Raw genomic sequence first — 16,909 nt, forward strand, 5'->3', positions numbered from 1 at the left:
CGCTCTGTTGTATGCCTTTCCCCCAGTGCCTTTAATTCACAGCGTCCTCATGAAGATCAAGCAGGACAAGGTGAAGGTGATCCTCATAGCACCAGCTTGGCCGCACCAGCACTGGTTCGGCATGCTTCTGGACCTCTCGGTGGCTGTCCTCTTACAGCTACTGCTCAGGCCGGACCTGCTGTCCCAAAACCACAGCAGTCTTCTGCATTCGAACCTGGCGGCAGTGCACCTGACGCTTGGCTGCTGCATGGTTAAATGCGGAGGAGCAGCAGTACTCAGCTGGTGTCCAAAAGGTCCTGTCGGGCAGCAGAAAGCCCTCCATGAGAGCGACCTACCTGGCCAAATGGAAACGGTTTGCTTGTTAAACCTCAGATAAAGGCATTCCGCCTGAGTGGGCCTCATTGCAGTTAATCTTGGACTATCTTCTGCATCTCAAGCTCCAAGGCCTTTCCCTTTCATCTATCAAGGTCCACTTGGCCACTATTTCGGCCTTCCATCAGCCGCTTGAGGGTAGGTTGGTTTTCACCCAAGACAGGACTGCCCGGTTCCTCCAGGGCTTCGAGCGCCTCTACCTGCATATCAGGAAATGCGACCTGAATCTTGTGCAGTCGCAGCTCACGGGGCCTCCCTTTGAGCCTCTGGCTTCCTGCTCTTTCCTTCTCCTTTCCTGGAAAGCCTTGTTCTTGGTTGCAATAACATCTACCCACCGGGTCTCTGAGATTAGGGCACTTACTTCAGAACCACCCTATGCGGTCTTTTACAAAGACCAGGTCCAGCTGTGGACTCACCCGGCTTTCCTTCCCAAGGGTAGTTTCACAGTTTCATACGGGCCAGGACATTTACTTACCTGTCTTCCAAAGCCACATAAGTTGGAGGAGTGTAGGTTCCACTCCCTAGACGTCAGGAGGGTGCTAGCCTTCTACATTGAAAGGATCAAGCCATTCCGCAAATCAAAGCAATTGTTCATCTGCTGCTGGCCTGGGGTACTGGCCGCCGGCCCCCTTGTTACGCAGACAAAACTACACAGGATTGTTTCAGGGGACAAGACGAGATGTCACGTTTATTATAACACAATTTGATTTATGACCAATAACTAATATCTATGTACACACACGCACACGCACATCAAATGTTCTGCAGCTGCTGTATAGTTACCAGTCCTGAATGTAGCTTGAGTTCGTGGCTTGGGTTCGTAGCTTGTGGCGGCTAACTGGCCAGGAAAGCCGGGCACAAGGAAGAGCTGGGTCTCTGTTGGGCATGCACCGGTGCCCTTCCATGTTGGCAGCAGAATGTTACCCTCCAAAGTTTTCCATCTCACCCATCCTTTCTGTAGGCTTTAGTTTGAATCCAGAGTCTATAGGTCTTGCTGTGTCATGCTGCCTCTGGTTTCGGTATGATTGATCACCTGTCAATTGCAGACATGACTTTCAGCTTAGGACCTGGCTTTGATGTTTCTTCAATTGGACTTTTGTTCTTTTCTTTTTAGGGTGGACTCTTCTTGTTTTGTCAGGGGGTTGTCTGCATCTTCAGCCATTGGTGTTTACACTTTATTTCATCAGGACAGGCTGGGGCTGGAGGTTGATTCCATCATCCATCCATACCTCATTCACACATCTAAACTAAACTAATAAGATTACAGCAGGGTTTTGCAAAAATGAAGGTTGCAGCAAGCTTTTACAAAATGGAGTGAGCATTTTAAAATGGAGTTTGAGTTACAATATGGACAAGTGTAAGGAATGGCAAACAGTGAACAGAAGTTACAATATAGAAAACTATAATGAATGACAAACAGTGAGTGGAAGTTACAATGTTGAAACAGTGTAAGTTTCAGTGATTTAAGCAGCAATTGGATTGAAAGTGAAACTCAATTAGGCAGTTATTGGGGTAACCAGTTTTATGAATGAATGTTGTTTCATTTATAAAACTTTACCTATGAAGTTATATTAATAAAGTGAACAATTAAAAACAATTTCATTGATCAGTTCTACACCCTGCCAGCTAGGGTTCCAGCCACCAGCCACGAGTCGTGGGGGCTCCGCTGCTGGCCTGGGGTACCAGCTGCCAGCCCCCTGCCAGCCAGGGTTCCATGCGCCGGCCCCGCTCAGCCCGCTGCCGGCCTGGGGTCCTGGCCACTGGCACTGGGCTCTGCAGCCGCCCCCAGCTGGGGCCCACTGGCCCCAGCCTGGGGCAGTGAGGGGTACACACAGGGACAAGACGAGTCACAGCTCAGCACCCCCACCTTAAAAATTGTTCCAGCGCCACTGTACTGGGATATTTTTAAGTGCTGATTTGTTGCTTACATCACTATCATGCCACGTGGAACAGCGCACTGCATTTGACGTTGAGATTAGAATGTACATGCAAGAACTGGAATCAGAATTTTCTGATAAATTTCAAGATTTCCAGCAATTTGGCCAGTGCTTTCTTTTCTAATTAAACCTAAAAAGTTCAACAAGAGCAACTTGGATTGGTCTGTATTTCAGTCGATGGGTGTTGAAGATTTCGAAATGCAGCTCATTCCGTTAAAAAGCTCAGAATTGTGGGCATCAAAGTCTGGAGGTCTGCGGAGTGCACTTGAAGCTACTGAGAGAGATCATGGGGCCTCTGTTCTGACCTGCTGGACGTCCCTGCCAGTGAAATTTAACTGTTTGAAGAAAATTGTGTTTGCAATGCTTTCAGCATTTGGATCCACATACCTGTGCAAACAGGTATTTTCACACATTAAATCTGTCCTCTGTCTCTCTACAGTGGATGGCACTTTGACCTAATAGCTGGAGATCCATGTTGTCATCAAATGGAGTTGCAAAGAGTTGCAGAACAATCAATTTATAAGCACCTGGAGGATAATAGGATGATAAGTAATAACCAACATGGATTTCTCAAGAACAAATCATGCCAAACCAACCTAATTTCCTTCTTTGACAGAGTTATGGGCCTAGTGGATGGGGGGGAAGCAATAGATGTAATATATCTTGATTTTAGTAAAGTTTTGACAGAGTCCCACATGACATTCACAGAAACAAACCAGGGAAATGTGGTCTAGATTAAAGTACTATAAAGTGGGTGCACAACTGGTTGAAAAACATATTCAAAGAGTAGCTACCAATGCTTCACTGTCAAACTGGGAGGACATAATTAGTGGATTTTTAATTCAATATTTTAATTGATGACTTTGATAATGAAGTAGAAAGTATGCATATCAAATTTGCAGATGACATCAAGCAGAGAGGGGTTGCAAGCACGTTAGACGTCAAGATTAGAATTCAAAACAACCTTGACAAACTGGAGAATTTGCTTGAAAAAAAAGAAAAATCAGTGAAAATAATTGCAAAGCAGTACACTTAGGAAGGAAGAATCAAATGCACAAAGATAAAATGGGGAATAACTGGCTAGGTAGTAGTGCTGCAGAAAAGGATCTGGTGGTTATAGTGTGTCACAAATTTAACATGAGTTAACAATTCTGGGGTGTATTAACAAGAATGTTGTTTGTAAGACATGGGAAGGAGTTGTCCTGCTCTACTAGGCACCAGTGAGGCCTGAGCTGGAGTATTGTGTCCAATTCCATGCACCACAAAAAATATGTGGACAAATAGGAGAGAGTCCAGAGGAGAGCAACAAAAATGCAAAGAAGTTTAGAAAAACATGACCTATTAGGCAAAGGAAAAATTAGGTATGTTTTATCTTAAGAAACGAAGATTGAGGGTAGACCTGATAATAGTCTTCAAATATGTTAAGTGCTGTCACAAAGAGGATAATGATCAACTATTTTCTATGTCCACTGGCAGTAGAACAAGAAATAATCAACTTAATCCATTCTGCAGCAAGGGAAATTTAGATTAGATATTAGGCTATATCTACACCACAGTTTATGTTGGCATAATTCATGTCATTCAGGAGTGTGAATCACCCCTATGAGTGACATAAATTACATCAACATAAGCTCTGGTATGGACAGTGCTATGTTGGTTGGAGAGCTGCTACCACCTCTCGTGGAGGTGGTTTTATTATGCTGATGGGAGAGCTCTCTCCTGTTGGAATAGAGCGCCTTCACCAGATATGCTTCAGAACTCTATGTGTAGACAAACCCATAGAAAAAACTTTTTAACTATAAAGATAGTTAAGCACTGGAATATGCTTTCAAGGGAGGTTGTGGAATCCCTGTCTTTGTTTGTTTTTAAGAACAGGATAGACAAAAATCAGCCAGAAATGATCCAGGTATACTTGTGCTCTTTCTCAAGGTCCCTTCCACCCCTCCATTTCTATGATTCTATGGTCTAACATTGTTTTGCAAGACATGACATTGCATGACTAAATCATGTCATCATGACATGCTGAAATCATATTAGCAACAGTTCTCAACCAGGGATCCAGGGCTCCCTGGGGGGTCACGAGCAGGTTTCAGGGGGACACCAAAATAAACCAGAGAGCCAGTGTTAGACTTGCTAAGGCCCAGGGCAGAAAGTTGAAGCCTGAGCAACTTAGCTTCGTGGGGCCCCCTATGGTGTGGGGCCCTCGGCAATTGCCTTCCTTGGCTTCCCCCTAATGCCAGCCCTGACTTTTAATTTACTGGGTATGCAGAAAAACAGTTGTTGTGGCACAAGTGCGCCATGGAATTTTTATAGCATGTTGGGGGTGGAGGGACTTAGAAAGAAAAAGGTTGAGAACCCCTGATATTAGGATATGAAGATGTAGCATCACCATTCCCTGGCTGATAGGAGAGAGAGAGAGTATTTCCATCCTATTGTCTCTCCTCATATTCCCTTGTGATAGAATCTTCACTGAGATGCAGGTCAGTTTGCTTAGTAATACTTGTGCTACCTAATAAAGTGCCACCTTACTAACCCCAGGCTGAATACCACTGCTGTAAAGGATAATGGCCACATTTATGCTCATGTTTTCTACTCCACTTTTAATTTTAATATAAAAACAGATTTCCTCCTATATCCTTCCCACTGTTATTTAATTTATCCCATATTTTTACACTGTCCATTTGATATCTTGCCCCTTCCCCTCAAAGTGTGTCTAAAATCTTGGGGAAAATAAACTCGCTTGTGGTTTACCACTGGAAGGACTACCAATATGGTATTACTACCCATTGTAAAAATAGAAACTTTCTAGTTTACACACTGCTTGCCATACAGTATTGTTAATACTCAAATGGAGTTAATAATTTGAATCAACTTGTTAAAATACACCAATAAAATTATTTATATTTTTATTATATATGGTCAATTGTGGAAGTCTTGCTTTGTGAAATGTATCTTATCAATGTACCAACTATTGGGTTGCATATTTCACATTAATTTTATAATTTATGTTATTAGAGGTTGAGATGCTGTAACTGTGCCTTAGTGGGTCACAACTGAGGATACCAAATTTAGGACAAACTGCTGAGAAATAGGGCAAACACAACCCAAAACTGGTGATTATTCTTTTATAAGATTTACCAAACCACCCACAAAAGTAAACTTCTATTTCACCACACTGACTAACAAGAAAACATAAAGGCAGTTTCCTCAGGCATTCCAGTTCTTATATCACCACCAAAAACACTGGATTCAGAGATGAGTGGTTCTTTACAACCAGTCTCATCAAATAATAGGTTCTTCTGATCCCAAAGGACCAACCACACACACCCAGGTCAATATAAAACTTAGATCTTACCCAAAAATCATGCTGATGCCAATCCTTTTGTATCTAAAATTAAAGGTTTATTTATAAAAAGAAAGAAAGAAGAGAGTTAAAAATTGGTAAAAGGAATCAATTACATACAATAATGGCAAAGATGTTGGTTCAGGCTTGTAGCAGTGATGGAATAAACTGCTGGCTTAAGTCAAGTTTCTGGAGTACATCCACAGCTTGGATGGGTCATTCAGTCCTTTGTTCAGAGCTTCAGTTTGTCGCAAAGTTCCTCCAGAGGTAAGAAGCAGAATTGAAGACAAAATGGAGAAGGTGCAGCTGCCTTTTATAGTCTTTTGCCATGCAGCCTGTGCTTCCTTTGTTTCAGACACAAGCTGCCCAGCACCTATTAGAGTTCTTTCCATGGGCATGTCCATGCCTGCCTTGCTGAGTCATAAGGTGTATCTGCCTTCTCTCAATGGGTCAATTGTATAGCTGATGGTCCATAACGGACCATCAAGCAGCAAGCAGTGCTGATGCCAAACTGTCTGGGGGTGTCACCCAGAATCATAGCACAAGTCTGAAATACAGACATACATACATATCTATAACTCATAATACAAAGGTGATGCAAACATATAAACAAGATTACCATATCTGGCAAATTATAACATTTGTGCAGATATCTTACATGCCAAATTTGGCTGTGACCAGTGTCCCAGTGGGGGATAACTATGGTCACTCAATTAGGATGAACTGCAAAGAATGGGGCAGACAATTCCCATAAAACTGGTGGATATTCCAATACTTATAACTTCACATACAAAAATGACATATGCATACAGATAGCATAATCGTAACCAGCAAAACATAACCTTTTCATAGACACCTCACTCGACAACCTTTGTACAATATTTGCTGCAAAAATATAACAGTGGTTGCAACAATGCTCTATATGGTCATATTCTAATCAGATAACATCACAGATGCTATTTTGGACAAGACAAGAAAGAGAATTTGTAAATAGGATTGACAAATCTGTTTTTCCAGTATTGACTTCTAGGTTAGTCTTAACTAAGAAAATGATAGTAGACTGTGACTGTACACCTCTCCAATTGGCACTAGTGAGAAAAAATATGTAAATGAATGCATCTTAAATTAATCTACATTTGCAATGCAAAGTCATTATTTTGGTCATTGAAATCTAACTATGAGGCCTTTTAATATTACATAAAGATGACTGAGCAAACTGTTCTGTCAAAATCATTGCTGTAAGAGATGTACGTCCTGCTCCTGCAAAGACTTACACACATGCTTCACTTTCGCTTCGAATGGCACTATTTATGTGCATAAAGTTAAGCATACGATAAATCTTTGCAGGAGCAGGACTTTATACACAGGTGTTTGATATCAACCAAATGAAAATAAAATGCTGATAATTTGTTTTAGGTGCAAAACCAATTAAGAAGTTACAATAGCACACTTGTTTTACAAACCAGACAAGGAAGTAAACATTGTTTGAAAAAGGTCACTTATTTTGTCATCCAACCTGGCTAAGAGGAACAAAGAAGAATCTTTCATAATGATCAGAATGCAAGCCTGAGTCAATCTCCTGAGACCGAACAGTTTTCTTTATTACTGCCAGAATAAAATGTTAATGTGGAAGAAGAATAAATTGCATTTTATTTATCTGGATCTATAAAAATGGCTCCTAGCCATATACTCTAGGCATTACTGACATATTTTGTAAGTATTTTTAAGTTAGTACTCTAACATAACTGAACTACTTCAGTCAACTTCAATACAGTCAACAACCACCAAACCAGCAACTTAAAAGCTCAGTTTCCATCTCCAACAATTTCTTTCCATTACAATTTCCCCATTCCTGTTTTCAAATATCTGGGGAAAAGATAAGCCTTGCAACAGGCCTTGAAGATCATCTGATTCAAGCTATTTTGGACCAAGCAGGGAGCACATTCCAAAACCAGAGAGCCCCTTTTGTGAAATTTGCCCTGCTAGCAGCCCTTTCTCATTATAACAGCAGGATTTCAGCTTGAGCATATCTGCTGATCTCAGTTGTGGTAAGGGGGAAAGAATATTTAAGGTAGGTAGGTCCTAAGATATTTCAGGTTTCACAGATCAAAACCAATTTTATATGGGAATGTTCAATCACTATTTGAATAATTAGTATTTAGTTTATTTATTTACATGGTGTATTTAACTTTTATTTGTTTAACAAAGATAATACTTACTAAAATGCTGTTGTATAATAGAATTCAGGAATTCACCCAGAAGTACAAGTAATGGCTTTTAAGGACAGAGGCTATGAAAGAAGACATGCTGGTAACTAGCGGATAAGCAAGGAGGTAAAATAATCCTAAAAGACATTGTGTGTGCACACATCCTAAAGGACTATAGGCTGCAGGATCAGGTTTCTGTGGGTTTTTGTGGGGTTAGAGCTAAGGATATGTTGTAGACCTGCAGGAAGCTACCATCGAGAATGCATTCTAATCCTATTAACGTTAACTCCTGTTGGTCTCTTCTCTGCACTGTCATGCCTTCTCAGAGGATGGGAAAAGAAGGCTGGGCAGTATGACTCCTCAAATTCAAGTATGATGTTTCTGAATTCTAATAATATTTCAGAAGTAGAAAGGTAAAGACATGACCACAAAAGGTCTGAAACATTATATCCAGGAAGATGTTACACTCGTGTTGAAGTAACAGATATACAGATTACATTGCTGTTTAGATCCCATTCCTTCATATGCAAAGTGTGGTACCTCTCACATGACCAGACCACAGAGGTTTTATTGCTTTTTCCATGCTTATCACAGAAAGAAGGGCATCTCATTATGTCATGTAGCTTTTTTTCCTCTCCCTTCCTTCTGGGAGAGGCCTCATCCCATATGCCTTATGCACCTGCAACTCATGAATAGAAGGTGGAATGGACATTACGGATAGTTTGAAAAAAAAAATCCATGATTCCAGAAGGACTTTTGGCATTCCATGGACTTTTATTGAGAAAGCGGCAATGAAAAAATTAATAAAATGCACTAGGTTAAAACATACATCCCTGATAAATTAAGAACAAAAGCAAAGTAAACTTATTCTCACAAGGTTGAAAGTCAAAATAAATATTCCAAAGGCCATTCATTTATCTGTTCTGCCCAGCTATGACCCAGGCAATCCTCTTCCAGTTACTGAAGGCAAACTCTCCCAGAGTTCTGTCTTCCCTGTTATTCTAAAAGCCCAGTGAAACTCCAAAGCAAATTTCACACTCTTATAACACACACATATCACTGACAAAAACCACAACCAAGTGAGTTCTGAAACCATGAATCTCCATCAAGCAATGCTTGCATAACATACCATGTCTTATGTGTGTCCATGTATGTTTGTATATGATATACACTGATGCCCTCTACTGGATGAAATGTCAAATTGTTCAAGGGTTATCTTGTTACGGCATAAGGACAAACTTATGTATATATTATTAATAATAATACACTGCCATAAGTATATTTGTTGCTTTACAAACAAATGAAAGATAGGCTATCTGCCCTGAAGAGTTTGCAATTTGGTCATTAGTTGGGGAAACTGAAGGGGAGGAAAAAGAAAGAAGAAACAACAACAACAAAACCAACAAACATGCACACAAGGATCAAAAGAGACTGGTGGAAAATTGCTAACACACATTGTTATCTTTTTACTCCCTCCTTAATATCTACCATTGTTGTGATTAGTACAAATCACCACCATCTGTGACTACTACCTTATATAATCACATCTGTCTCTCCCTTGCCCTCTACTTCCTACCCATTTGTCTGTGTATTCACCTGTTGCACATTAAATCCTGGATTGTGAACTCTCTGGAGCAGAGATTGCCTTTGTGTTATTTGTACAGTGCCTAGCATGATGGGACCCTAATCCCGGTTTGCAGTATCTGTTCAGTACCACAATTTAAATAAAAAGGAGTACTTGTGGCACCTTAGAGACGAACAAATTTATTTGAGCATAAACTTTCGTGAGCTACAGCTCACTTCATCGGATGCATGCAGTGGAAAATACAGTGGGGGATTTATATACACAGAGAACATGAAACAACGGGTGTTACCATACACACTGTAACCTTTCCCTCCCCCATCCTCTCCTCCCCGCTCTCTTGCTGGTAATAGCTCACCTTCCCTGATCACTCTTGTTACAGTGTGTATGGTAACACCCATTGTTTCATGTTCTCTGTGTATATAAATCTCCCCTCTGTATTTTCCACTGCATGCATCCGATGAAGTGAGCTGTAGCTCACGAAAGCTTATGCTCAAATAAATTTTTTAGTCTCTAAGGTGCCACAAGTACTCCTTTTCTTTTTGCGGATACAGACTAACACGGCTGCTACTCTGAAACCTGATAATTTAAATAATAATCTCTAATTAGTGTATGGTATTTAGGACTGGTCTACACACAAAATTGCACCAGATTAACTGAACATGTGATGTTAAACCAATGTAGCTTGCACCTAAACTGCTAAAAACTAGGTTTAAACCATTGTTAGGGTCCACACACAAAGTTACATTGATTTAACTAAAATGGTTTACCATCTCATCTTTTATTATACCAGTGCAAGTAGACAAACCTCTAAATACCACAGTGATATATGCTTTGAATGACCTAGAGGAGACAGATTGAAGCATATATGAGAAAATACCTGTAATGGAGATTGTGCTGTAGCTCAAATGAGTGAGGCCTATGTTTCTGGAATGGAAGGTTTGGGGTCAATGCTACTAAACTACTTAAGACTAGATGATCTAGGAGTCCTTTAGGAGTCACAGAACAACTTGCAGGAGAGTATATTTACAGCATTGCTAACCTTTGCACTATTTGTACTTGTCTTAAAGCCCCAACTCCTGGATTCATGCAATTAAACAAAAGGAGGAAAAAAGCAAATTTCTAGCCGTCCTAGTTGTGGAGAAAAACCTTGGGACCCACATTCACACTAAAGGCTTAAAAACTAGAAAACGAATCAACTGAGCCAAAAGATATTTTTTAATAATCTCTGGATTTTTGGAGGCCTGGACTCCTGATTTTTGACCACTTGCGATTGGAGATAACCCTGGAAAGTGTGTGTGTGTGTGTAAGCTAACATTACAGGTGTTGCATTGCTGAGGACAAGAAGCAACACACCTCTAAACTGACATGAGGCACAGCCCCCTGATGCCGCCAAGCTGCAGTGCTTAGGGCCTCAAAGCCCTGGGCCATATATGTGGGGGAGGGAAGGGGAGGGGAGAGCGAGCAGGAAGGTTATGACGCCAGCCAGCCAGAGGGGAGAGCCGCCTTACCTCCTTGAGCGACAGAGCACCAGCGCCAGGAGAAAAACTACATCCCCCACAATGCACCGGCGGCCCATGATGGCGTCCCCGTGGCGGGAGGGGGAGGGCTGTTATACGCCGCCCGGCGGCGGGGGGAGGGGGAGAAGCGGAAGTGGGTTCTCCCCGCAGGGAGGCCGGCTGGGTCCGGTTCCGGGTGTCACCTACTTGGCGGTGCTGGTGGAGGGGGGAGGAAGATGGCGTCGGACTTGGAGACGGAGGTTCAGGCTATTGACAGGAACTTGCTGGAATGTTCTGCCGAGGAGGCTGCCGTGGTGAGGCTCGTCCGCCCGCGGGTCCGTTAGGGGCTCGGTCCCGCGGGGCGGGGCGGGTATGTGGGCGGCGGGCGGGCCGGCAGGCAGGGGGTCTGTAGGGCCAGGCCCGGGGCGGCCGGCGCTGGCAGGGGGGAGGCGGTCTCTAGGGCTGCCGGAGGGGAGGGGGGAGGCGAGGCGAGGCCTGAGGGAGACGGGGAGTAAATGCGCTGGATGGCGAGGGGCGGTTGCGGCGGGGCTGTTCAAAGGGGTCCCGTGACTTAGGCTCATTCTGCCCCCTGCGTGTGAACTTGCTGCTGTGACAAGCCCGGCGAGGGGTGACGGGACCTGGAAGGGAGGCGCAGAAGCCGCTCTCCCGTCTGCCTGGCTTGTGCGCGTGACAGCCCTGCCGGGAAGAGTCCGCCCTGCTGTTTCCTCTCTCAGACCGGTCACTCGCCCCGTCTCTTGTTCTTAACTGACTGTGTTTCAGGTGGCTGGTTCCTCCTCCCTTCGCAGTTTTAAAGTGTTGTTCTTAAGATTTCTTGGGAGAAGGTTTTAGAAACAGTGTTTCCCTTCTTCCCCCTCCTTAGCTTTTAGGTCCCAAGCTTGGAAGGAGCTTCATGTGTACAGACCCGTGAACGGCGTCCCATTGATTTCAGTGGGATTCTGTGGGAGAGCAGTGGCCTGCCCTCATGGACCTGTTTGCAGGATTGGGGCTTTCATAAGCAAGCAGTTTTGTGTTCTGTGCCAAGTGTGTTTGGGGTTATTAGGAGGAAAAGCCCAAGAGAAGATGTTAGTAAGAACAGTTTAATATCTAAAATTTCCTATGCTATTACATTGAGTTTTAAGGTACAACTGCAGGATGATGGACCTCTCATGCTCATGGAAACATTTAAGAGCACTGTGTTTAATGTCTCTCTTGTGGGACCAAGGCCCTGTAAGCACTTATGTATGAGAGTTCCATGATTCAGGTGCAGAACTCTTGGGTGTAACTAGCATCAGAGCCTAAAGCTCTTTGTATGTACATTTCAATGACAGATTTACAATTACTTATATGGAGGAAAAAAAGACATTCCCGTAATTCAGATTATCATAATATTTTTATTCTACTAATATGTATGTTACCTCTTTTAATGCAGGTATGGGGTGGCAACTGTGAAAATTGATTTGTTCCATGTTTTCTCTGCATTTTATTTAGCTGGTGTGTTTAATGTAGGGGAATAAAAACACTTTGCATACAGTGGATATTTAAAAATATTTACCTACATAAACATGACTAGGTCACTGTCACAGGTTCTTAAAACGTTTACAAGGACTAGAGCAGGGATTGGCAACCTATGGCACTTGGCCCGCGCCGCTTCCTGCAGCCCCCATTGGCTTGGAGCAGCAAACTGCAGCCAGTGGGAGCTGTGATCGGCCAAATCTGAGGACGCGCCAGGTAAACAAACTGTCCCGGCCCACCAGGGGGCTTACCCTGGCGGGCTGCATGCCAAAGGTTGCTGATTTGCCGGTGGCAAAAAGCTATTACCAGAGAGTAAGGCTTTTGGGGAAAGGAGCAGCAAAGGAGCATGCATCCTTTTGCTTCTGATAAGAGCCTCTCATCCTGTGGTAAAATGTAATTTTTTCCTTTTTCTCCCACACATCACTTTACATATTGGTATTTACATCCTAAATTCAGTCATGGATTGATCTCTTTCAGATATGCAGTAATTACATCAGAGACTAAATTACAAGCTTTGTGGTGGTTTTATTGCAGTTTCAGTCTTCTGAAATGGAAATCTTTTGAGAAACATAAATATACTTTTAATTATGTTTTACGTTTAAGTAAATCACTTATACATGCTTTGCAATGTTGAGTTGACTTCTTGCAGGCTCATTGAGTGAGAGGTATTCCTGTTCTGGAACTGCCTCTGGGCCTTGCCTACTGATCTCCAATTGCCAGATTTGCTTGGTGGTAAAGCGGTCTTTGCCATATTCTAACATTCTTACTGTCCAAAAATGATTTCTATGTCACATTTTTCCTGTTACTCATTTTGTCAGCCAACTTTTTGGGACAGTTCAGGAAAAACTCATTTGATCCTGCTCTGGGATACATTACTTTCTCCTAGTAGTCCATACTACTTCGCTTCTGATTTCTGTTTAGACAAGCCGGGACTTGAGTCGAATCTTAAAAGCCCCAGTGAGGTCACTGGGGCTCTGGACAGACATGGGGCATGTGGGTGGAGATGACACTACGCAGCTTGTGGCATTGGAGCCTAAAATTTCCACATGCAGTTACTTTGTATAAAATTTAGTATTTGCATATGCAGCTTAGTTATTTAGCTTTGTCTTGCATGGGCAGATACTACAGCTTGTACGTGTAATTGCAATATTTGTCAGACAAATTAAGCAATCAGTTCATACATGTATTTGAAAATGGAACCCTTGCTGAGATTTGATAGGCCTCAGAGTTTTATTTAGAAAATTAAGTTCTGTATCCTTGGCTAAATGTAACCTACTTCAGGGCAAAATTAAAAATAGATTTATTAAAACAGTTAATAATTTTAGAAAATATCACTGACTTTCAAGGATAAATTAGCAGTTTATGTGAGACCCTTACAGAGAATCTTTCTACCAGTATCAGAATAACCACAATTATTGGGAAGGGTAGGCTGCTTACCAGGGACATGAGATTTTTCTCTGACTGGGTACTTGTCTGAGCTTGTAGTAAAATGAACTCCGGTTTTTCCAGATAGAAGGTAGTAATATACTATAGAGTTGAGATGAAGCAAATTTAAGATACTTGGCTAAGGAAAGAATTGAAACAATAGACCTTATGTGTACTGCAGAAAATGGCCTTGGAAATGACCCACTTCTTGGAGAAACACCGTAGGAGATGCAAGGTCAATTCTAATGTAATTAGATTTAGTTCCCGATACAGTAGTAGAAGATATTCGGCACAAATGAGGAAGACTAGATTTTTTTTTCAAAAAGTTTTTATTTATTTATTTACGAAGGCTTACAAGAACAAAAAGTTCAAATTCTTGGAGAGAAAAGAAGATGCGGGGGGGCGGGAAGACAGTGTAGTTTCTTTGGTCTCTTATAAGAATGGTTGGTTTAACTATAGAACAAAGTAACTCTGAGATTTTTGGTTGATGGATTTTATTTTTATTTTTTTTTGTAGTCTTTCACCCAGGGCCAGGTTGGAAAAATTCCAGTTCTCTGAGCACCAAAGGTAGTTTAGTACTAGGAGACCGAGTAGTTTCATTCCCAGGGCTTTGAGAAGTCAGGACTGGGGGCAGGAAGGGTAGAGTAAATTTCTACCATCAGTTCTAAGAATTGTATCAGAAATAGTCTAGCAGTAAAATTAGCTGCTTCTAAACTGTTTAAATATGAAATTTTCTGCTATGGTTCTAGGTGTTCAGCATTTTCCAAAGAGGCACTGTGTGAGTATCATAAATGGAAAAATTGCTATATAAATTTAAAATTGCAAACAGTATATAAATAAGGGTAAACCCTAAGCTCTTTCATGAAGATTGTTTCAGAATGGTGTTTGTCTACTCTAATATAGGTCCTTAAGACAATAAATTATTGCAGTGAGATCAAGCTATAGCATCTGGTTTCTAAAACCAGTTATTTCTGTATGAATAGTTCTTGCTTTTCATCCATCTTTGGGTTAATTCGGAATGAATTAACTAGTATTCTCATAATCTGAAGTTACCAAGAAGTATTTGGTAGTAGTAATTACATGTTGGTAAGGTTTATACACAGTACAATACTGAATCAGTGCATACTTGTAGTATATGTATATGTTCGTTGTTGTTTATATTCTGTAGTAATGATTATCAGTAAAAATGGCAAACAGTAAAGTCTTCAGTTACATGGTTGAAATAAAACAAATATAATGAGAGGGACAAACTTTTACAATATACATATGTCATCTCACCTTTTGTACCTTGTGTAATTGAGGGGGAAAATTTTTGACTCTAGGGGATACAGCGAACACACCCTTTGAAGGTCACTGTTCAACTTGAAACTTTTAAAAACTGGAATAACAATTCCAGTTTCAGACAGATTACCCTTTTAAACAGTATGTCCTGAGTTTGTTTTTAAAAAGGATTCTTTAAACAAAAAAGTGTAAGGAATTTTCTTCTTTATTGATGTTTGAAGGTCCTTTCAGAAAGGAAAGAATGGACTATACGCTATGATGGAGATTTTTGAGAGTTAGGCGCTAATTCTCCTTTGTGCCTTTGAAAATCTCCCTGTGTGTGCTGTCAAATTCACAAAATATTCAATCTGGAAAAAAAATTTTTTGCTAATGGTTTATTTGTAGTAATCTATGTTACTTGTAACTGTAGTAGTTGCAAAATTTTCACAGAGAAATTTGACTTTAAAGTTTGCGGTGTCCCTTTAGCTCTTAGGTTGAAAAGAAAGGTGCTACAACGTTTATGACTGGGTGGTGTTGATTTTATTTGTGAGTAATTTTGTTTAATGTTTTCTTTTTAATTAAAGAAATGGCTACAAGCACCTGATCTTCCTAAAGAAGTATACCTGCATCTAGCCTACTATGTACCAAAAATTTACTGTAGGGGTCCTAACCCTGCTCCACAAAGAGAAGACATGCTCGCACAACATGTACTGCTGGGACCAATGGAATGGTATCTATGTGGTGAAGATCCTGCATTTGGATTTCCAAAACTTGAGCAAGCAAACAAACCTTCCCATCTCTGTGGTCGGGTTTTTAAAGTGGGGGAACCTACATACTCTTGCAGGTAGGTTAATTCTGCAATTCCCGTAAATTATTAATTCTCAACTTTTTTTGGTGGAAACATTTTTGTCCTAATGAAAATGTTAATTGTCCATATGTATTTTTAGTATACTTGAAACATGGTGGGTGTTGTTTGGTTTGTTTTTGGTAACATACTAAAGGCTTAGGAGGAAGAAAAATTAATTACAGCATCAGTATAATTAAACAGCCTTAGTTTTTGAAAATGACAGCGTTGGTTATTTTAAAAAAAAAATACTCTTAGATAAAGGGGAAGGGAAGGTGGATAAACTGTCAAATCATGTCCAGGGCTTAAATGCAAAAATTGAAATTAATTAATTCAAATGTTTAACATGCATCTACAGATGTCCCGCCTGTGTTCTGAATATTTTCCAATGAAAAGTTCAATTAGTGGTGATTTAGATTGATAGGCAAAAGAAACTAACTTGTTCATCAAGCCCACGCCCCCATTCAGATGTCTCTTAAAAATCTCATTTCTGTTGTGAAGCCTACAAGAAGTGAATAGGAGGATGTTACCAACAATATTAAAAAACACACTGTCAAGACCTGTATATGACTTAAAGTAACTATGATTTTATTGTCACCTTGTCTGTCTTGTTCCTTTCCCATTTTTTGCTATGTTAACCTTTGTACATTTTCAGCACAAGAACCACATTAGAATGGTCATACTGGGTCAGACCAGTGGTCTGTCTAGCCCAGTATCATGTCATCTGACAGTGCGCAATGCCAGATGCTTTAAAAGGGAATGAACAGAATGGCAATCATCAAATGATCCGTCCCCTTTCACCCAGCCCCAGCACACCTGGCAGTCGGAGGCCGAAGGACACCCAGAGCATGGGGTTGTGTACCTGACCATCTTGGCTAATAGCCACTGATGGACCTATCCTTCATGAACTTATCTAATTTATTTTTTG

The 16,909-nt window shown here is 41.2% G+C and overlaps 1 protein-coding gene across 3 annotated transcripts in view; it reads left to right on the top strand.

The window, feature by feature from the left end:
* Positions 1-11,100: 11,100 nt before the first annotated feature.
* Positions 11,101-16,909, top strand: part of UBR2 (ubiquitin protein ligase E3 component n-recognin 2) — a 106,055-nt gene continuing 100,246 nt past the window's right edge. For all 3 annotated transcript variants that reach the window (XM_084624457.1, XM_084624456.1, XM_084624458.1), the window contains exons 1-2: positions 11,101-11,254; positions 15,722-15,981. In XM_084624457.1, coding sequence (XP_084480583.1) covers positions 11,177-11,254; positions 15,722-15,981 — 338 coding nt within the window. In that variant the 5' untranslated portion in view covers positions 11,101-11,176. The remainder of the gene's footprint in view (positions 11,255-15,721; positions 15,982-16,909) is intronic.

This window comes from Lepidochelys olivacea, assembly GCF_965140295.1.
Source record: "Lepidochelys olivacea isolate rLepOli2 genome assembly, chromosome: 3".
NCBI lineage: Eukaryota > Metazoa > Chordata > Testudines > Cheloniidae > Lepidochelys > Lepidochelys olivacea.